The sequence below is a fragment of the Pseudonaja textilis genome, chromosome 2, assembly GCF_049901715.1.
Source record: "Pseudonaja textilis isolate UNSWEBS1 chromosome 2, rPseTex1.2, whole genome shotgun sequence".
NCBI lineage: Eukaryota > Metazoa > Chordata > Lepidosauria > Squamata > Elapidae > Pseudonaja > Pseudonaja textilis.
In genome coordinates, this window is record NC_141991.1 from 227,448,913 (window position 1) to 227,471,107 (window position 22,195).

Sequence of the window (22,195 nt, forward strand, 5' to 3'; positions counted from 1 at the left end):
GCAGGCCATGGAGAAGAACTGGGATAGCTTTCTGGTGAATCTGAAGATAAAAAATAGTAATCTGGTTCCAATGCAGTATGCACATTAACCAGTGGTGGGATTCAAATAATTTAACAACCGGTTCTCTGCCCTAATGATTTCTTCCAAATAATTTCACTTTTGTTTATTGCTTTTAATATTCTCTTAGAGCAAGAAAATGTGTGTGTGCATTGTTTCCTGGGTGGATGGGAACCCTAGTATCAAGAAGATTGTCAGGGTTGTTTGTCAGAGGATGGAAGTATTTGACTACAGGTTTATTAGAATTCATCTTTCATAAAAGGCTTCTTTCAACAAGTTCTTAATAGCTGGTATGTCTCTTTCTCTCATATGTGAAAACAAAACTACAAAGCCAAACCAAATGTATACTTACTATTGAACTCTATCGCATATAGATTCTGAACTTTCAAAAAACAAGAGAAAAAAAATTATGAATAACCCAAGATAACCTACTGAGTTCATCACTTGAGTAAATTGAGAACTCTTTCAGTTTGTCTCCCAAACACTAAGTTACACCACCTCTGCTAGGATAAAGTAGCAGTAACAATAGCGCTTAAACTAATATGCTTCTTCACAGTGCTTTACAGCCCTCTCTAAGCGGTTTACAGAGTCAATATATTGCCCCCAATCTGGGTCCTCAAAGTAGTTCTATAGCTATTAAAGGTATTTTCTGTCAACTCCCGATTCTTAATTGTCAGGATTTTTTAAAATTTTGAATTAGTTAATATTGATTTGAATTATGACAGATTATAATTGTTTTATGTTGTATTAAGTCACCTTAAGTGCTAACAATAGGCAAGATAGGATTTGAATAACATTTAGCAACTATATTAATAGAAGATTCCTGTTACTGAGGCTGATGTTTCTTTTATCAAAAACATGTTCTTTGACACTGAACTATGTTTTATCAGTCCTTGTTATCTCTTCGGATACTGCTCCCCTCGTTCCATGGTAGGAAAAATGCCTATTTTTTTCCATATAGAAATCTCAGGAAAACAACCCTGGGTTTATTTTGGAATAAAAACAAAACAAATGGTATCTAGAAAAGGTTGGCATATAGAAGACATTAATAGACCCAATTGGGGCATCTCTCTGCCCTAAAGTTTCTGTCAACCCTGTTAGGAAACTTGGGAGAGGCTTACCAAAACTGGCAGTCCAACCAACCATATTATAGCAGAGATACAGAACTCCTTTGTGCCATCTAGTGGTCATCTGGATTTTTTCACTCTAGTGTGTAATTCGCCCTCCCCACCCAAGAATCTCTCCCTTCCCCACTTAAATGCTAGTCAACCTGTTATATACAATTTGTATGGAAATTTGTCAAATTTCAAAAATGATGTGTCGGTAAATGATAAAATTATTTATCATATCAAAAAGGGTTGGAGAAATATTATCAAAGAGTTAGGAAAGTATATCCCATGATTCTAGATTTAACTTGTGGTTTTAGAGCAAAAAAGAAAAGAAAAAAACTTAAAATACGAGTAAGGTCACTTTGTTTTATCTAAAATTTATTTGGGTGCAATGGCTGTACTATATTAATACCATTATATTATACTTAAAATGAAAAGATGCACGTATCATTCTTTGGAGTTCTTCCAAGTATTATGGTATCAAAAGTATTGAGTTTTTGGCAGAAGATACAAAGTCTGTGATGCTCACAATAGTAGTAGGTGGAAAAGAGAGGTATAACAGGAATGCACCTTTTTTTAAGGGACCATGAATTTTATCCCTGTTCCAGGATAACAGATAATCAGAGTTGGAAGGGACCTTGTAGATCATCTAATCCAACCCCCCCGCCCAAGTGGGAGACCCTACACCATTTCTAACAAATGGCAGTCCAATCTCTTCTTGAGAGTCTCAAGTAATGGCACTCCCACAACTTCCGAGGGCAAGCTGTTCCATTGGTTGAGTGTTCTCACTGTCAGAAAATTTCTCTTTATTTCCAGGTTGAATCTCTGCTTCTTCAGTTTCCATCCATTATTCCTTGTCTGGCCTTCGGGTGCTTTAGAAAATAGCTTGACCCTTTTCTCTCTGTGGCAGCCCCTCAAATATTGGAAGACTGCTATCATGTCTCCCTGAGACATGAAAACAGGAAGAAGGTAACATTCAAGGGAACTGGAGCATTATTGATATGGGACAAAACATCCAAATCCAACAGTATTAGGGTTGAAACATGCCTGATGTGACAAAGGAAATAGGAACTTATAGCTCTCCCTGATGAAGTAGGACAATATGGGGAGGCTTGCACCTTAGTTTGGCCTTTGAGATGGGTCTTTTAGAGAAGTTTGTTATACTGATGAGTTGTTTTCCTCTCATATTTGGAATTGGGGTGAAAGGGGAAACTTCTGCTATCTTTAGTCATCTATCTATTCATTAGAACAGAGGTCCCCAAACTTGGCAACTTTAAGACTTGTGGACTTCAACTCCTAGAACTCTCCAGCCAGCTATGCTGCATTAGAAAATAAGGATGTAAAATATAAATAAATATAAGGCAACCCCCACCTCACTTATTATTGAGTAGTTAACACATAAAATGCAGTTTCAAAACAATCTTTATTCATGTTGAAGACCTAGTACAATTTTTAAAGCAACTTAAAAACAGGACACAGCTCCATCAATTTCAGAAAGCCAACATTTTAAAGGAGGCGCATTCGTTAATATTGTCTTTTGAAGACAACGTGCAACATCCATTTAGCCTCTGCCTCCCTAAAAAAAATGTTTTTAATGTTTTAAAGACATTTAACAAAATAGAGCTTATTTTTAAGGGGGAGAAACGAAGAATAAAAATAGCAGCATTTTGGGCAGCTAATGCGGTCTCATAGGGACAATATGGCACTGTAGCTCTTCCCTAATTTTGTATGTGGCCTGTTTTCATCAGTTTTTACTAAAATTGTTTTGTACAAAACCTAAAAATATTATATTTTGAGCCATGTCCCATGGGAGGCATTGTGCTTGGAATTGCCCATTTCAAAAGCAATCCTGAATAAGTCACAATTGGAATTGCTTTCTCAAATGAATACCATGCATAGCAAAAGCACTGTGTTAAATCTAATTGATGTTCTCCCCAGTGAAAACATCACAATATTTTCCCTCAAGCATCATAGCTCATTGTTAATTACAAGACAAAGCAACATTTTCTACATAACAGCTGACACTGAAACATAAGATTTGGCTTTACACATTAAAACAAATTCTAGAAACATGATCTTTTCCAAGCTCCATACACCTTTCAAATAAGATAAGGTCAAGTCTCCAATGAAACCAGATTGACTCTTGGTGATTTTCTAGAAACAACCATATGTAACTTTCTTGACAATAATCTGGACATTTACCGAATTAGTTTGCCACTGGGATTTTTGTCTTTTATTACCCAGTCTAGCCTGCATACATCCATATATCATCACTTTTTTTTATTAGTGAAGCTTTAGTTTGAAGCTATTATCGATTTGCATGTTTCTTTTCAATAAAAGTTAAAATATGCTGACTTTAATACGAGAATTGCATGTACAGCAAACTTTATTCAAGTATCATTTATAAAATAAAATTTTAATTTTCTGAATTGAATTAAAATTTCCAATGATTTTTTATTTCATTTAACATGAAACGTAAGATTACAGAATTCTTAAAGAGTAATTGTTAACACAAATAATAATAACTAAGCCTTGAAAGACCCTGTCAACGTTAATTCCTTCCAGGCAATTTAGAGACTTGGGAAATTTGGAGAAAAGTTTCACTACGCATTTAGATTCACTGAAAACTGCAATCAGAACATGGCCCATTTATACACACTCTCTCTTTCACAAACACATATACAAAAGTACATCAAAACCACAAAACTAAGCCTCAAGTTACAGAATCCATAACTTGTTTTGTCTGAAGTAGCTGTATTCGTGGTATAAACATGGTAGTTCATGTTTCAGAAGCCCTGTTATTTTATTGTTGTAGCTCAGAAGTTTAAGTTTGTCTCTCTGTATCCTCGGAGAGGGACATGCACACACACAATGATTTTGTGTATGCACCAAATGTTGGACTGGTAACCATATATTAACTGTGCATGCAGTTCTCAAGGCTTGATCAACCTATATTCAACCTAGTTCTTGAGAGGCTGCTTGCATGATTCTCAGTAGAATACCAACAATGCACAGCACTAAATGGTAAATGAAACACTGCTGTTCAGCTGGCTTTTGTTTTAATGTGGGAGGACAGAAGTTAGGCCCCATCTATTCCCCATCAAGGGGACCTAGAGGTAATCAGAATGGATAAAGCCAATTAGATGATGACAAATCAGGTGTAGGACCCACTGATGCACATTATCAATCTCTCTGTCTCTTTCACACAAAAAGTGCATGTTAGTAAATTACTTGCTATTCAGTGACTGGTCATAATTTGCCCTTCAAGAATAATCAAGAGCAAAATGCAGATTTCTTCCTCTTAAAAAAATCTAGTGGGAAGAATAAACAAACTGATTAAAATTGGCATACATTTGGCTTAATCTTTGCTCTGGGAAATAAAATGCAATTTTTAGTCAACTTCCTCTGGAGTAGATTTTGGGAGCAATCCCACTGATTTTGGCGAGACTTTAGTGAGACTAAACACCAGGAGATAACTGCTTTACAGCTCGCAAAAAACCCCCACCTCTACCGGGCTCTCCAGTGCTTGTAAAAACCCCATTGGCTTTTAAATATGTCTCAAGTCTGCATATTTTTCAGGAAAGCAAAGTTAATAAGTTCTGAACAAATGTTTTCAATATAAAATATATGGGTAAATAAAAACAAGAGGACTGAAGTTAATTTATTCATAGTGTTACCAAACAATAAAAATACATCTAGAATAGTCTTTAATGCCTCTTTAGAAGCACAGATTGCCTATGGGGTTGAAACCATAAAGAAATATCCCATAAGATCTGCTTTCCTTTTGCTTCACTATAGAAAAGACTTCCAGAGTTCCTTAACATTAATCTGTGAAACTATAAAACACATCATGATTTTTATTATGTTGGTCAAGCAATGTAGAATTTGGTTAAATACTGTAACACGGAGGTTTATATTTCTTTCATTAATTTAATTACATGGATACCTGATATGTTTGTTCTTTAGGGTGACTTAAATTTTTTCCCCTTCATTTAAAAAGTAACAGAAATTGATTCTGAGAGGTAAGTATCACAGAGACAGAGCTTCCTAAATTTGTTTTGATTCTCTACTCAGAACAGTATGAAAAGCCAAAGGTATACCTAATTGTATATTTTTAAACAGTAGCTGAAAAACAATTCTTCCATGGGATGCAAAATATATCTTGATGCAGTATCTAAAATGGTTGTTCAAAATTACACATGGCAAATAACTCTGAAGGATTAAATTTGGTACTTTAGTAGTCAGTGTTTTTCACCTGCTTATCTGCAACATTCAAAGTAGAATTTCTTCCCAATAAAACATATAATCAAGATAATAATCTAAAAACTAAATAAAATATAGTGGATACCATTATGTGAAGATATTTTTAAAACAATTGTTGGACTCAAGTGATATTTTTGCAATAGTCATTTATTTTTATTGAATAAAGCAGCTTTTACGCTTATCAGGCACTGCCCAACAAAATATTTAGCTGAGAAATTAATCTTGAATTGTAACCTTGAGCTAGCAGCTCAAAATGCTACAAAAAGGGAAAAAACCCTGTTCATAGTTTTAATTCTGAAACCAACATTTTCCAATAACCTGTACATTTATTTAAAAAAAGGGGGGAGGGAAAGAGGACAACATGAAAACACACAAAAAAAATGAGCTTGAAAAATGTTGAGATGACATAAGAAAAAAAAAACAGAAACAGCTTATCCTTTAGTTACACTTGAAACAAATATAGAAAAATGAAGTATTGCATAGCAGTGTAAGGATTCAACTTTTGGAGGGGGGGGTGGGGCAGGGAATCCAAACAAAAAAATGAATAGAATGAGTTGGTTCTGACAGCATCCATCTATGATAGTTAGTCATCCCGAACTATGTACATATTATTTACTACTTGTCATGAAAGTCCAGTTCTCTTCAGTCTTAAATATCTTAAAACAAGATTTTTAAATGTCTAAACAAAAACCACTTCCTGGCACTTCTGTTACCACGTTCATTTCTCCAACGAACACCCTGTCAGAGTCTTAAAGTGTCCCTTAAAATTGAAAGTGCCATTCTGCTACATATCATTCACCAGAAAATCAGCAATCCACAATGCCGGCAACTGCATCCACTGCACACTGCACACCAACATCCTCCACGTCATGACTGAGAAATTCTGCCGCCATTTACATGGCCCCCCCCACTGCACATCAGGGTCTTCAAAGTTCCAACTTTAGAGCTAGGAAAGCTTCAAAGGGATGGTCAAAAGCACCATGATTAAAGGCCACTATGTCCCTGCAGGGAGACAGGTGTAGCATTTCTCTCTCTTTCGCTGCATTTTTGATTTTGCTTAGTTTTTTTTAAAAGCACTTTAGATTAGAAGTGTGTGTCCATAGCTCTCAACCGTGACCTCTCCCACTGCAGTTGTGAAGAAAGCTTCAGTTCCATCTGAAGGCTTTGACACCTTAGCTCCAACTCAATAGCCTTCTTTGCTCAGAAGCCTCAAGACTGCCGAATTAACTTTGTGGGTATTTAATAAAAAGAGATAACCCCAAAGGATTAACATCTTCATCGCCTTTGCTGTGCATATACTGGATAGGCTAATGTGACATTGAGAGAGTCATTGTGCTGCACTAATGAAGTATGCTGATAATGTAGCACCAGTTCTTTCAGTGTGTTGTACAAGTTATATGGCTCTGCAAATCCATACCCAGTAGGTGTTTTGTTGATGACGCAATGCTTCACTTCACTGTCCACACTAAGAAGAAGAAGGAAAAAAGGATTTAAAAATGGTTGCTAAGAGACATTTTCTTATATAACTTGTTCTTGGTATAACATTACAGCAATATTCTTTGACCCATTACTGCAACCCTATCAAATCAGTAACACTGTATTGCTCTGATTGTCCTTCCATCATAGGTGATAAAGTTGCCTTTCTCAGTAACTCTTCCAATTTCATTCCAAATATTTCTTATAGATATCAGATTCCAGTGCTGTTCAAAGTTATCAGTACTCTGCAGGAAATTTGTCCCCATGGCTGATGGAAGATTGCCTTTATCAGCAGTAGGAAGACAACTCTGCTCTTGCTTTGAAGAATTCCTCAATTCCCCAAAGAGTTTTGGCAACTGCAAGAGGAGTCTGAGTGGGATGGATTCTATCAGAATGTGCTGAAAACCATCACATTCAGATGGAAGCCTCCACTGAGTATGTGTCAGTGGGGGGAACCCAACTGCACACAGTCCAGTCCCCCTCTGGCTTATAAAATAGATTGTTGCTAAGGAAGCCAAAGCCATACCATTTTAAGCATGAAGAAAGCATATACATCAATATTCTCTAGAAATAAATTTAGCCACAAGGCATGGAGCACTAGGCAGGGTTTGGTGGGCATTTAGAATTTAAATGCATCATGCAAACAAATGCTTAATAGAAAGAGGAACATTACAAAATAGGGATACAGTTGGCTCTCTTCTGTAATATTATGAACGAAGTTAGCTAGAGTAGCTTGGTGGAAAAAATACACATGGTCCTCATTCAACAACTGTTCAAAGTTATGAGAATACTGAACAAGAGAGATTTATGAGCAGTCTATGAAGTTGTGGCTGTCTCTACGGTCATATAATCACAATTTGGGCCATTAGTAACCAGCTTGCAGTTATGTTTGCGGTATCCCATGGACATGTGATCACCACTTGCAACCGTTCATGCTTGTTTCTCACAAGCAATGTCACTGGTGAAGCGGCAGGAGGTTCCAAGTTGTTCCACTGCTTTTTTGCCTGCCTGCCCACATGACAAAGCCACCTTTCCATGCTCTGTAACCCCTACCTGTGATGCCCACCTGTGGCTGCTGCACACCTGGCTGCATTCTGCAAAGTCTGTCTAGAGAACCCACCTGCAGTTCTCACCCACTGGCCTGCTTGCTGGAGACTTTCACCTTTTTTCCATGTTACAGTCATGTGAGGTCCTTGCTTAACAATCTCTGCAGGCTTAAAGTTACAATGGCAACCAAGTCTGTGGGGAATGCCATCACTAAGCAAAGGGATTGTAAAGCACAATGTCATGTGACTGTATCACTTAGAGATAGAAACTCCAGTCGGAATTTCCATCATAATTCAAGGACTAGTTGTAATCTGGTAATGAATATTCTTTGCAAAGAATATTTATATTTATGACCTATCATATTCTGAAATTAGGTGGTCAATTTAATGGGTATCAGAATCCCATACTTTCACAACTATTTGCTGAAAGGCTGTTGCCCATTACTTCATTACCAACTATTTCAAGCCAGAAAACCGATATTACAATAATCCTTTGAAGGGCAACCCAATCAGATGCATGGATCCAAGCTTTGGTTAATCAACACAAGGAGGGAATAGAGGGAGTTCAATTCATTGCTGAAGAAGCAGGGTAAATATTTGAATACATACACAACAGAACAGGCATAGCAACCCTGCTTGCTGCTTTCCCGAACGAGGAATGTTCCATCTCGTTTCCCACGTAATAAATTTTCAGCTTGGCTTCTGTTGATATTTCCAACATTCCATGAGCGTTCATCATGATGAGGCAAATCCTCGTCATCTTCTACTATAGAGTATTGGCTGTTCAGAAGCAACATGAAGCAGTTAAAAACCAGAAGTAATAAAAGGCTAAGCATAATACAAGAATTTGTAACAAAATCAAACTCTTTGACCCAAGGCTGTTTTGTTGACCATAAAGCCCATTGCTAGGTTTTCAGAGAAGTCAGTATTATATAGCATGGCACTCTTCTCTCTGTGTCCGTCTATAAAGTTTAGTTTTATAAAAATAAATCTAACTAAACGTTTACTTTCCTGATATAGTATATTATATATTTTGGACTATTCACTATAATTCAGTGAAAACTTATTAAGTGGTTCTTATTCACTTGACCCAAATAATTAAGGTTAAAACTCTTAGAAATTATAAATTTAGATTTTGGAAAAAAGTAGACCTCTTAAAATAAGTAGGATCGTGCAATACTTTGGGTTTCATTTCAAAAAGATACTTCAAACCATGTGGAGGACAACCTCTATGCATTTAATGCTTCCATGTCCTTTGCCTGGAACACCTGCAGCTGAAAAGGCAACTGCACAATCCCAGGAAAAGATGCAGCTGCTTTAAAGAGTTATAGACAAGTACTGCAGTCATGTTATTATTCTCTGTATGTTGCTAAAAATGACGAATTGAGCTTTGTATGCAAGGAATTCCTACTGGAAATTATTCTTTATAGAACATAATAGAAGGGCAACAGAATTTTCTATAAACGTTATCAGTGGGTAGCAGGAATTGAAGTTTGCACCTGGGTTTTGAGAACTGGTTATAAAATAACCCGAACCATGTATATTTTGATCTCCAGCTTTAGAAAGCAATACATTGAAAGAATGAGAAGTTTTTATTTACTATTACTTAATAACTTTGGATCAATAGTGAGATCAATTGAATAATTCTTAGGCAAAAAAAAAAATGAATTTACAAGCTAAGCTCTTGGACTGATAAAAATACTGCATTATCCGCACATATGTTATAAAATGATTTATATTTATAAATGTTTACATTGAATGTTTAAAAACGCAATTATCAGAATCTGAGATAACATTTCCCCCCCACTGAAATATTTTGGATACTCACTCTTCCGAATTTTCATTGCCAAGCCATTCATTTAGTTTCTTTTGCCGAACACCTTTCTGTGTCAGCCACCTAGAAAGCAGTTTTGAAAACACAGTTAATCAAGATAACATTCATAGAAATTCAACTGAAAGAAGTGCAGTTAAAAGGCTGGAATTCACAAATGCTTACATCAAATACTGATCTCTAGTTTTTCGGAGTTGTATAAGGTCTGGCTTAATGCTGTTCATGCGCTTGTCTATTTCTCTGTATTCTGCAGCCTGCTTCTTTAGGTCTTCTTCCAGTCGATGTCGACTGTCCACAATTTCACTTATTCGAGATTTCAGCTTTTCATAATTGTGCATAATTCTGGAAAAAATAATTTGGCATGTTTACATTCCATTCTGGTTTCTATTTTTTTCTGAAGACATCTATATATTAAAATATATACTTTTGAAGCATTGTAACCAACCTTTGTATTTCTTTTTCATTCCCTTCCCGTTTGAACTTTTCAATATACTCCTTACTATATCTTTCTTGTGTTTGGCACTGTTCTTCAAATATTTTTATGGTTTCATTAAATGCTTCAATAGCAGTTCTTTTCATTTGAATTTCCTGGATAGAAGGAAAAGTGGTTTAATAATACTTTAAAAGTGACTAATTGAGTAATACTGAAGCACTTCTATGATATGATTTTAAAAAAATGATTTTAAAAAATCATACCATAAAAGGGATAGGACTAAAGGATAGAACTGAAAAAGATGTCTTGTACAGCATTTATTAGTTCACTATTATCTTCTACAACAAGAGGTAGCTTTCCAAGATTTTAGTCTAGTCTTTTCCAGGCCTAATTGGAAATAGGGTAGATTGAGCCCAGAAGATTCTGCATGGAAAGGATGTGCTATTTCCACAAAGCATTTCCTACTTTTATAGTTCCTCTTTGTGGCTGATGTATGAATGCCTCATTAACCATCCTCCTTTTAAAATCATTGGCATTCAAAAACAATACCTATGTATACCATGTATGTAAGCATTCAAGGAATATCTTAGAGAAATTGTTTATCAAAATACTTGAAATAATATTTTAGAGCACTGTACTTCTCTAATTTAAATAGGCCTACATATTTGTATTTATGCAGAGATAGTTTATAATATACTTGTAATATATTGTTATATTGTGGACATACTGTGTGAATGCTTCATCTAAATAATTCTAAGCCATTAGGTTTTCTGTAGTTACAATATACCTAATTTTAAAGAAAAAGCTTATTACTAATTTACTGCTGAAGTTGCTGTTGGGAGACCATAGCAATACATCAGTAATATTTGGATGGTTTAGCACTATTAATCAATCCTAATCTTGCTTGAAACCATGTTGCTTTTAAAACTGAAACTGAAAGGTCAAGATTTAGCCTCAAACTCCATCAAACTGAATTTCACTGGATTAATGTGTCTATTGGATAAACTACTTTATATTTTAAACTGTAATTGACATTCCACACTGCTAACCTGAGATGTTCTTGTATAATCTTCATAGAGTCTGTCATATTCTCTGTTTTTTTCTTGGAACTGAATATTATATTCATGTAATTTCTTTCCAACAGCTTCAATACTATCTTCTTTAACCACTTGATCCTAGGAGGATAAATACATGGAAATACATTCAATGAACACAGTCCCTTTCTTACAGTATTAACAGCTTTCATAAAACAGCAAGCAATCGAAGTTCATAATTTGCAAAAGAATGATCATGCGAAAGCTTGTAGAATAGTTTCTGTACAGAACATAAACCATTGCTTATAATGCTGCTACCATCTCTTGCTATGGGATAAATGGATGAGTTTATTAGACTAATAAGTTATTGCATGTGAACCCTTTTTTTTATCGTATATATTTTTTGGTTTGCTACTAAAAATTAATAGTGGTCATTGTGGAATTGGGCTTGTTATACAAATTAGCTCATAATTATCAGCCTAAAGATAGTTTTTCATTCTTCATCCTTCACATCTGAAACACATCCAGGTGTGAAGCTATGTCAGCTATCAATTTACAAAAACAAAAAGCAACAAGAAAAATCTTCCTTGATTAACCTTAGTAAATATTTCATGATATGAGATTTTTCTTTTAGACAGGAACCCAGAATTTGCTTCCAATAAAATGAACATATTAATTTTAACAATAAGAATTGTTTTCAGAATTCAGTGTAATTTCCACAGCATTGCTATTGTTCATGTATTTTTTGGTATAATTTCCACAGCATTAACTTTAAGGGTTTTGAGTTGCCATATCTACAAAATAATTTAAGGTTTTACATAATTCATTAGTATTAATGCAGAAAAGAGAAAGGGAATAAGATGCATATGTTACCTGTTGATATTTGGATACTGGATAAAGTAATTTTACATCCAGTTTTGGATTATATTGAGCTAAAGATTCATTTCGATAGTGGTTTATTAGTTCAACCACGGAACTGAATGTTAATGGATCTGAAAAACCGTATTTCCCATCTCGATGAAAGATTTTGATTAATTTATTATTTCCTCCTTTCCTGTAAAGTTCAGAAAAAAAGACTCAGCTACATTCATGATTATTTTTTTCTTCGTCTGCAGTGTGATGTAAAGATGATACCTGATTCAGCTGTTTTTACCTTAGTGTGAGAGTGTAGTCACCATGCATTTTGGTGGAGGCATCTCGTACCAGAAATGTGCCATCAGCAGTGTCACGAAGTTTCTCATTGACTTCTTCCCTGTTAGGGAACGAAAAGCAACCTCTGATTTAATCTCTTCAAGGAAGAGCACCCTTTTGCATAACCTTCCTACTTTTTTCTGATTGCAAGGTAAGCACTGGAATGTTTGAGTTATTATAATGCAACTATAATTGTGCAATATTAATGCAATATCGGGTTTTCAATTAATTTGTATAGAATGAGAAGCATGTGTGTTTAGTGTTTTATTTTTATAGTGATAATGTACACTGAAGATGGCATTTAATTTCGTTGTACAAGGTGCAATGACAATAAAGTAAACTAAACTAAATTAATCTTTTTTCCCAAAAATTGTATCATGGAAGAGTTTGATAGTAACTTGTATATACAAAAGAAAAGGGGAAAAGGATAGATAAGTTTCGTATTACTAGTCTTGTGCATTAAAAGTTTTAGATGTAAAAATCTAGGTAAATTCTGGATATCCTTGCAGTAAGAGCAAAACAGCATAGAAATGTTTAATGAATCTTTCTCTCTTTTTTTAAAATTCTTGGCAATGTATGTACCCATATACTTTTAATTATTTTATATGTTGTGCATCCAGAAACTGTAGTACAAATGCTGTAAAGCTATCATAATATAGTGCAGGTTAAACACATGTATAATCACTAAGATAAAAGATATATTTTTCTCTCACCTTGAAATATCTCCCCAGTACCATTCAGCATCTTGCAAAGACATGTTATTATTCATACCGTTATTTGTTACAGTGTTAGGCTTTGGAGGCTTTGGAGGCAATGCTGCAATGAAATTTAAAAATAAAATAGCTTAGCTATAGCCTGCAGGCAATATAATTTTAAATGCTTTAATGAAACTATGTTTAATTTACATCTATTAAACTATTGCAAGTTGAATTTTCATTTTTTTCGGTCATCTGCCATATTTTTTAACTTGTCATTAACCAGTCCAAATAGCGTGCATGCAAAATTAACTCAACAAAAAGAAAAGAAAGAAAGAAACTAATTTATCAGAACTGGAGGTCATTTTTTTTTTCTGGGTATAAGACTGCAGCCTCTGTTATCTGACAGTCTTGTGCTTCCAAGTCAACAGCCCTCCCACCTCCATCTAGAACAGAACACAATTTAGACTTCCAAATGTATAGACTGAAGTTAGTCTCCTCCTCATGCCACATCTTTTGTTATTAATTTCTTGGTGCATCACTTTATACAATGCAATTATTTTTAAGCCCTCCTTCCCCAATTTAATTACCCAGGGGGAATTGCCTTGCTATCAACTCCAGCCCTGCTGTGGTTTAAGAACAAATCAGCAAATCATCAGTACTACTACATCTTTTAGCACACACCTGGGTTTCTTATGCTTCCTTTCATGATGTGCTGTCCCCAAACACTTTAAGGAGCCCATCTGTGACCAGATATCCCTTGCCTTAATCTGAGCAGTCTGTAGGATAAAACTCTTTCAAATAGCAATACTGATTCAAGCCACATACTTCTCTGTTGCTCAATATCAAAGCTGCATACATACATACACCCGGGGGTGGCAAAAAGAAAAAAATACTGCAGTATTCCCTGGCTTATCGGCTAAAGGGAGTCATGTTTTAAAAATACATAAACATCAAGTTCACTCATTAAAGTTCACTCATGCCTTTGCCCACTAAACATTTATGAAACATATAAATCAAAACGACAATTGCATTTTCAGAGGTTTAAGGAAAGGTAACAATCTGCTCATCCTGTGCTAAATGCTTGCAGATAAACAGGATCACATCTAATAAACTGTAATACTGACTAACAATTTTTAATGATAGCATTCTTTAAAAAAAAAAAGCAGCTTCCTGGTTGCATTCTGAGTCAATCATGATACAGAAAACAAGACCCCCTTTTCGGTATAACCACAGACCTACAGGTGAAAGAACAAAACTAAAACAGAAACATACAACAATTGCAGTTTCATCTAACAAGGAAAAAAGACATTTGCACAAACCCCTCTTCCTGACTCTTTTTTTCCATGCATTAAATACAACTGAACAATATCACAAAATTCCTCCTAAACATTTCACCCTACTCTAATAACAGCAACTGTAATATCTAGAATACGCTTGCCTTTTCAATCATAATGCTGCAGTATAGTATTACTATTACCTGGTGGGTCCATTTCTATGTAAAAAATCAAGTCTGTGCCACAATTTACATCTGTCCTAGGATACTCTAGGTCCACTTCTTCCATGTTCCAGACTGTGTTGTACATTTGTATGACTTTCAGCAAGAAAGCTCAGTTAAAACGAAACAGTCAGGATCTCTTTGTAATGGTGTCTTGGAATTCATTTTAAAACCTCTAAGGGGCTGCACTGTAACCTATTACATCATAATCCCCAGCCAATCATGTCAAAAATAATGTCACTGGACCACTCCTATTTCATCATTTTTTGTTATTCATTGTTAATCTTACAACAATTCTCATTTCAGAAAGAGCAGGCACTAATGATCGGCACCTGATCTTATTTATTTAAAAAAAGACTGAACGGGTTTCTCAGTTTACATTCAGTTTCCCCCTCCCCCTTAATCTTTTCTGTCTGGCATTTGGTACATTCCACTCCTGGCAGGTTGACAAAGGCTGATATGCTGCAGCAGGAAGCCTTCTCTTTCACTACCACTGTGGGATTCTCGGTGGATGGAGAGCTACTTCCCTTCTAGACACAGGAATGCAATATCAGGGTATTGTTTAGCTTTGATGGTGGCGTTTTTAAAAGAAAAAGAGAGAAACCAGAAACCTCAAGAGGTATTGCCCAATGCCTATTTTGTGGATGTTTGGTTGTGAATAAGCTTTATCCTAATAAAATGTTAAGATGTCATTTGTTTCTAAGTAGGATTGACATAGGTCGCTATTTGCAGAGTATTTCAATTGCTTTAGGGGTTAATATTCTAAATTGCTTGATTTTTAAAAAGAAGAACAAAAACGCCTCGGCTGCAGCAAGGGGGAAAAAAAACCCAACCACTTACTGTCTGTTAGCTGACTTTCCAGCCCGTAAATGTTTGGGGAAATGAGGGAACGCTCTTTCAATGTACTTGGTTTGCATGGATTTAGTTGGCTTGATTCCATACTTTGCCCGTTTTGCCATTCTTAAACAAAAGATCTTTGTGATAATCAGTTTATCAGGCTTCACGTTTCCTCAAGCCCTGAAAAATCTCTCAACTAAAACAAACCGAAAGCAAAGTTCTTTTTTTGAAAAAATAATTTCTCCTCTAGCCTTCAGAAAAGTCTCTCATATTATACAACTTGTCATGAGTTGCATTCTGAATATACAGCATAGTTTTCACATATGAAGGCCAGACATGGAGATTAAAGAACTCAATAGTGCAAGAATTGCCACACAAATGATTGCACTGGTATTTATACAGTTCTGCCTTGCAACAGCCATGTATTCTACACACAAAGCACTGCATATAAAAATCATCTCGTGACCCATTTTTATCTTCTGAAAGAACCAACATTTTGTAACTGCATACTTATAGCACCATATTAATAAATGCACCTAAAACTCATTACCTTACCACAACCATGCTTAAGCCCATTGAAGTCGCTTTCCCACCCTTCCCTGCCCAATTAGGTGGACAGACACCAGAGATTCCTTCCACTTGTTTCAAGTAACAGGACACTTCAGAGAATCCCAGACACCAGCTCAAACAAGCGAAACTCAAAAGTTTCGCCCACCTGCTACCCAAATAGCTCTGTCGCCAAAGCACATTGCTTACATAGGGTATGTGAGATATAAAGCAACACGACTAACCCTTAAACGGTTATTTCTTTCTCTCTCTGTCTCCCTCATTGTATTTCCCTGAAGTAGATTTCAACAAAATACATTTTGCAGGTGGGAGAAAAGGATTTTCTCACTAAAATTATACTGGTGGCTAAATTCAGGACAGTTGCACTTGTATGATTAAGTTACTGCTTAACCCAAACTAGTCTAGCTTGCTATGACATCACGTGGCAAACCAGAAAGAGCGAGATTCTGACAAACCAGTGATTTTCCACAGTTCCAGCATATGTTGGACAGGTTTCATTAAAACACATTTTGACTATTAAAGTATAACTATTTAATCTGCTTGGCTGCAGCATAAATTATTCTAATTGTGATAGAGATTGAGAGATATCCAGGTATATGTAAATCCATACACACACATACACACACATACCAGAATTCCTTCCTTTAAAGAATCAGTTTCTCTCTCTCTCTCTCTCCTTCAAATTAAATCAAGAATTACTTACTTTGCATACTATGCATGGTGCACATTCACCCTTGTATATCACAATCTGAAAATTCCAGACTGAATGTGGTTTCAGATGAGCTTCACAGATTAAAACACAAATTAAACCAGACTTTCCTTGCATTCAAATCTTCTCTGAAACAATTGGGAAGAAGTTATCTCAAAAACTGTAATAAATTCTTCTGCTTGGTAAATCCAGAAGAAAAAGCTGCTGCGAGTAGTATCAGAAAGCTCCACGTCTTTTTCCCTTTGGAAAGAATCAATCTCTCTCTTCTTGCTGAGACTATCAGCCCATTTCTGTTTCATCACTGAATTTAGCTGGCTTTTTTTCTTTCTTTTTTTAAAAAAAGTCCTCTGTAGCTTGCACGTCTCTCCGAGATAAAGATCTCAGTTTCATGATTAACTTGGGCAGGTTCAAATATTTGCTGAGCAAGGGATTTCAGGTGGGGGAGGGGAGCTGGAGTCAAAGTCAGAGTTGTCACCGGCTAACAAGTGGCCAATGCAAGACTAACCAGTCTCAATTTGGCTAAGTAAATGAGAAGACCATTGTAAGTAGCCTTAAAACAGTTTCTATAACCAGCTCCTCCGTGCAGCGTTGAAGGAAAAGCATTATGAGCAGCCAAATACAGGAAGTGGCTAAGCTAATTCAGGAGGTGGGGGGGAGAGATAGAATGAAAGCCCTCCTTGTAAAGTTTTGTGCCTCAAAAAGCCCACAAATTCAGAAGCTCTTTAGCATTCATGACACCACTTTCCAATGGACCACACAATGACAGGTGCTGTCTGAGGACTCCCCAAACCAAGCTGTATACTACAGAATCAATTTAAAATCAACTTAAAGTCTAACTCCTCCCCAAACTCTTGCTAGTTTCAGCTTCTACAGAGCTTTTATAATATAAAGAACAATCTTGTGCATCTTTATTTGCAAGTACTTCCCACAGTGTCCAATGGGGCTTGTTCGCAAGCAGATGTGCCATAAATTAGATCCCCTAAACAACGCCATTATTTTGGTCGAAGGAGGTCAATAACACTGTGCAAGATAAAAGAGTTTAAAGTGAATGTTATCTGATCAAATCCATTTCACTATATCTGGATAGGAAAGTTGAACAAGAAATCGCTTACCCTCCTACAATCAGTATAAATGGATGTCGAACCCACAAACTTTCATTAAAATAAGAAATCCTCTCATAGCCTGACAACAGAAAGGTACTGGGGGGAGGGGAGCAATATTACAGAAGTGCCTATATCAGCCAGCTAGGCACACCCTAAGTACCTAAGCTTCTATAAATCCATTAGTCTTGTGGCACAATTTTATTTTACAACTTAATGAGTGGATTTTATTTGGTTTCTTTTTTTTTCTCTCTCTCTCTCTCTTTTCTTGGCAAACAGACAAATATTCTCTGGAAATTAAACATTCTTCTCCTTCTTTCTTTACATATTATGCTTTGGGATATTCTGCTCTTAACCTCCACTCAAGGCATGGTTGAGAACGATACGGTTGTAATGGGTGCTGAAGGAGAACGCCCCAGAAAAGTGTTCCCCAGCTGCTTTTGCTTTCTAGAAAAATTTTCACCTCTTGCTCCCCTCACTATACTTTTGGCTTGATATACTGAAGAAGAAATAGAGGCAGAGAATAAATACAGTAGGTCAGTTCCTGTTCAGAATATTAAAAGGTAGGAGTTATGAAAAGGAAATTTGGGAAATAATGTTTGAAAAACTGTATGAGAGAGAGAGAAAACACACACACACGTGCATACGCAGACTTAATAAATCTTCTTCCTAATGTCATTCCCGCACTATGGTCTGCATACACACACTTTAATAAATAATTCTGGGAAAAAGATATGCCCAAACTATTCTCGAATTTGACAACAGAAGACTGTTGTTATGTGGTAGTAATTCTCATAAATGAAGGTATATATACTGTATCCCAGGAAAATGTTGCAGAATCCAATATCAATGTGACCAAAGATTTATTTTCCCAAGCTTTGGTGCTCGTGCTGAAGTCCATCATCAGGGAACTCTCTTTCTCTCCAGAATATATACACTGGGCTGACCTGTGCATTGTTTTTTTATGATTCCTGGTTGTGAATAAGTTTTAGTTGTTAATTAGGGTACTAATGGCCAGCTATTAAATCATTAATTGTTGTTTCTTTATACCACCATGGCCTCGACTCCTAAGTACCAGATAGGCTGGTGGTGTAATTCAGCACTCCTATTGATTGACAAAGGACACATTTACCAGACTTCAATCATTTCTCTGACTATTTCTCTGGTAGTAATTCTCCCTTGCATTTCCCCCTAAAATGGACTGGTTATCGTAGGTATGGACTTTGAGTTCCTGTCCTCTAGCCAAACTGGTTTGAATTCTTGCCCTCTAACATGACTGCTAGCTTGTAGACCTAATTTTCATTCTTTATTTGGTTTTCTTTTTCCTGCTCGGCTCCCAATGAAGCCCACCGGTAGAAATAGAACAATTTGGACAAACATGTTTATTTCTTACATAAAACATTATCAAAGCCTTACGAATCAGCAGGCTTTTAATGTTATTTGCTTTTTAAACTTTGACTACAATCTGTTTGCTTATGTATTTAACATCTTTTGTAACACTCTGCTATGCAATACTTGGAAGAACCCTGTCCTACATATACCATAGTGTACCATTATCCAGCAGTAATGAGTTATATTGGGCAGCAACAAGTTCTCCATAAACATTATTTTTCCACACATTTTGAATTTTGTGCTTTTTGTGACAGAAAAATTAGATAACTGCTGATTACTAACACTTTCCACAAGGCAGCAACAAGATAACTAGGGTACTAGGGTACTCATTTTTTGTTTTCTTTTAGAAGCAGAAAACTACTATTTTTTTTTAGCTCCAATCTTGGCTAAGACTTTAATCAGGAGTGGGAAACCCACAATCTGCAGAAGCTATTAGTTCAAAATGTTATGGATCCTTACTCCATCTTCATGGTACCTAGCAGCTCACAAACTGATTAACAACAACTTTTTTGCTGGGACAAAGAAAGAAGAGACTATTTCCAAACCTAAATATTTGTAAATTCACTGCAATAAAAAAACAGTAACTGCAACATCCTAAAGTTAAGAAATTGTTTCATGTCATGTTTAATGATTCATGGAAGTTTGTTGTCCTATATGCATAGATTTTATCAGGAGTATTATAATTGGAGGTGGTATTTAATGTGCTCCCAGTCTAGTATTTCCATTACTGGAGGCAACCTTCTTATATAGCTCCACACACAAAGGAGAGTAAAGTCATGGCATTGCATGGAGAAACTAGCTTGTGGACTTCTGCTTTCTTTTTTCTCTCTTTTATTAAGTGCTGTAAAGGGCAGAATTTTGACATTTGACAACTTAATTCTCAAAGCAGAAACTGAATGAGTACAAAGGGTCTAACATTCAACTGTGGCTGCTTCAGTGATTCTATCTACAATTTATATTAAAGAATAACAAGCTTCTGATGCAAAGCACCGTGCTGAATTTAGTATTGAATATGTTAAAATGGTATGCTCGGTTATTATTATTCAGTAAAAAAGAGAGCCCTCTGCTGGACAAATATTGTAATACTGATTCACTTCAAGTTGAATAAAGGGGTTGGAATGATGTAATGTCAACTACATTCGATTCTAAGCACAAATGGCCTGTGATTCATGTTGAAACTGAGATTTGTCTTTAATATTTTTCTGTTATAAAATATGTCATGTCTTCATTTAATTACCATAATATCTTCTCTTCACTCAAGTTTTTTATTCATTCATTTCTCACCTTTATTATTTTTACAAATAACTCAAGCCAGTAAACGTATGGTTACTCCTCCTGCTTTCTCCATAACAATAACCCTGTGAGGAGGGTTGGGCTGGGAGCGAGTGATTGGCCCAAAGTCATTCAGCTTGCTTTCATGGCTAACTTCACAGTTTCCTGCTTTCTTGCCTAATGCCTAACCAATGATTTGATATACAACAAGCATCAATTTCAACCTATGTATTTCCAATACAGATTTGGCAGTTTTGCAGCCCTATATAGTTCCTGATAGGGCATTCTAGGTGTATACTTACACAAATTAAATCCTACTGCATTTCAAAGAGCTTATTCTAGATAGCTCTGTACAGTGGTGCAACAACCTGTTTGGTGAGGGCGCGCGCTTTGCGTACGTGCTCTACATTTTTAAAAGCCCATTTTCAACTCTATTACTTACCTTCTACTGCATCCCCTGGGACTAAAACAGCTGAGGCGTGGCAAACCACTCCTGCGTGTGAATCAGCTGTGCTAAAAAACCAGGAAATAAAGCACAGGAAGCAGGGGCAAACAGGCGGGACCAAATGCTCACCAGAACTACCGGTTCGCCCGAACCGGTCTGAACTGGTAGACTCCCATCCCTGGTTCTGTATAACTTAATCTTGGGGAAAAGGGGTTTTTTTTCCCTCCTTTTTGCCAAAGTTCTCATAAAAATATATTATACATAGAATTTCCTTTAAAGAGACTCACATATATGGTTTTCTTAATTTTCTGTGTATTAAAATAGATTTCTCACCTAGATTTTATGCTCATATTCAGTAGTTAGTTAAAAATCCTGGACTAATTAAATTGTTTTGGCTATATTATATGTTAAGAAAGAAGAATTTGTCATCCAGAGATTAGAAGCAGGCCAAAAAAGGTATTCACCAATTCGACGGAACTCCTTTATTTTTGTTTTCTTATTCCCTGATTTCTAACTTTCCTATGGTGAAGGATGCCTAACTGGTCCAATAGGGCTGAGAAACACTTTTGTCTGAAAACTGAGGGAGCAACTGTGGACCATACTAAATTATATAAACCAATAATCTGACTTGTTTTTAACTACTTTCCTGTCCACAAGAGAGTAACAACACTTTAAAGAGAAGAACAAAAGTATAGTTTAAAGAATACATCACAAAGCAGGTTTAAGGTTATCCTTAAACCTTATTCATTATCCTATTTGAGAAAAAACTATTAATATTGAGCCATGTGGTGGTGCAGTGGTTAGAATTCAGAACTGCAGGCTACTTCTGCTGACTGCCAAGAATTTGGTAGTTCAATTCTCACAGGCTCAAGAACCCACACTACGTATCTGATATTAACACAGTTGAGAAAGTCCAGAAATATTTCACAAGAAGAGTTCTCCACTCCTCTACTCATTGCAGAATACCTTATGCCACCAGACTTGAAATTCTAAACCTAGAAAACCTAGAAGTACGCCGCCTTCGGTCTGATCTAAGTATAGTATATAAAATCATACATTGCAATGTCCTACCAGTCAATGAATACTTCAGCTTCAACCATAGCAACACAAGAGCACACAATAGATACAAACTCAAGGTTAATCGCACCAAACTTGATTGCAGGAAATACGACTTCAGCAACAGAATGGTCAATGTCTGGAATACTCTACCTGACTCTGTGGTTTTTTTTCCCCAAACCCC

At 36.0% G+C, this 22,195-nt stretch overlaps 1 protein-coding gene across 7 annotated transcripts in view; it reads right to left on the reverse strand.

Annotated features, from left to right (window-relative positions):
* Positions 1-2,570: 2,570 nt before the first annotated feature.
* PIK3R1 (phosphoinositide-3-kinase regulatory subunit 1) overlaps positions 2,571-22,195 on the reverse strand; it is a 62,223-nt gene continuing 42,598 nt past the window's right edge. For 5 of the 7 annotated variants that reach the window (XM_026717444.2, XM_087927206.1, XM_026717453.2 and 2 more), the window contains 9 exons: positions 13,154-13,256; positions 12,403-12,501; positions 12,123-12,303; positions 11,265-11,390; positions 10,228-10,370; positions 9,948-10,124; positions 9,780-9,848; positions 8,561-8,731; positions 2,571-6,894 (listed from right to left, as the gene is read on the reverse strand). In XM_026717444.2, coding sequence (XP_026573229.1) covers positions 6,705-6,894; positions 8,561-8,731; positions 9,780-9,848; positions 9,948-10,124; positions 10,228-10,370; positions 11,265-11,390; positions 12,123-12,303; positions 12,403-12,501; positions 13,154-13,256 — 1,259 coding nt within the window. In that variant the 3' untranslated portion in view covers positions 2,571-6,704. Of the gene's footprint in view, positions 6,895-8,560; positions 8,732-9,779; positions 9,849-9,947; positions 10,125-10,227; positions 10,371-11,264; positions 11,391-12,122; positions 12,304-12,402; positions 12,502-13,153; positions 13,257-14,615; positions 14,801-16,740; positions 17,095-22,195 lie in introns of those variants that run through there. The other 2 variants (XM_087927208.1, XM_026717461.2) reach the window with 2 other exon arrangements.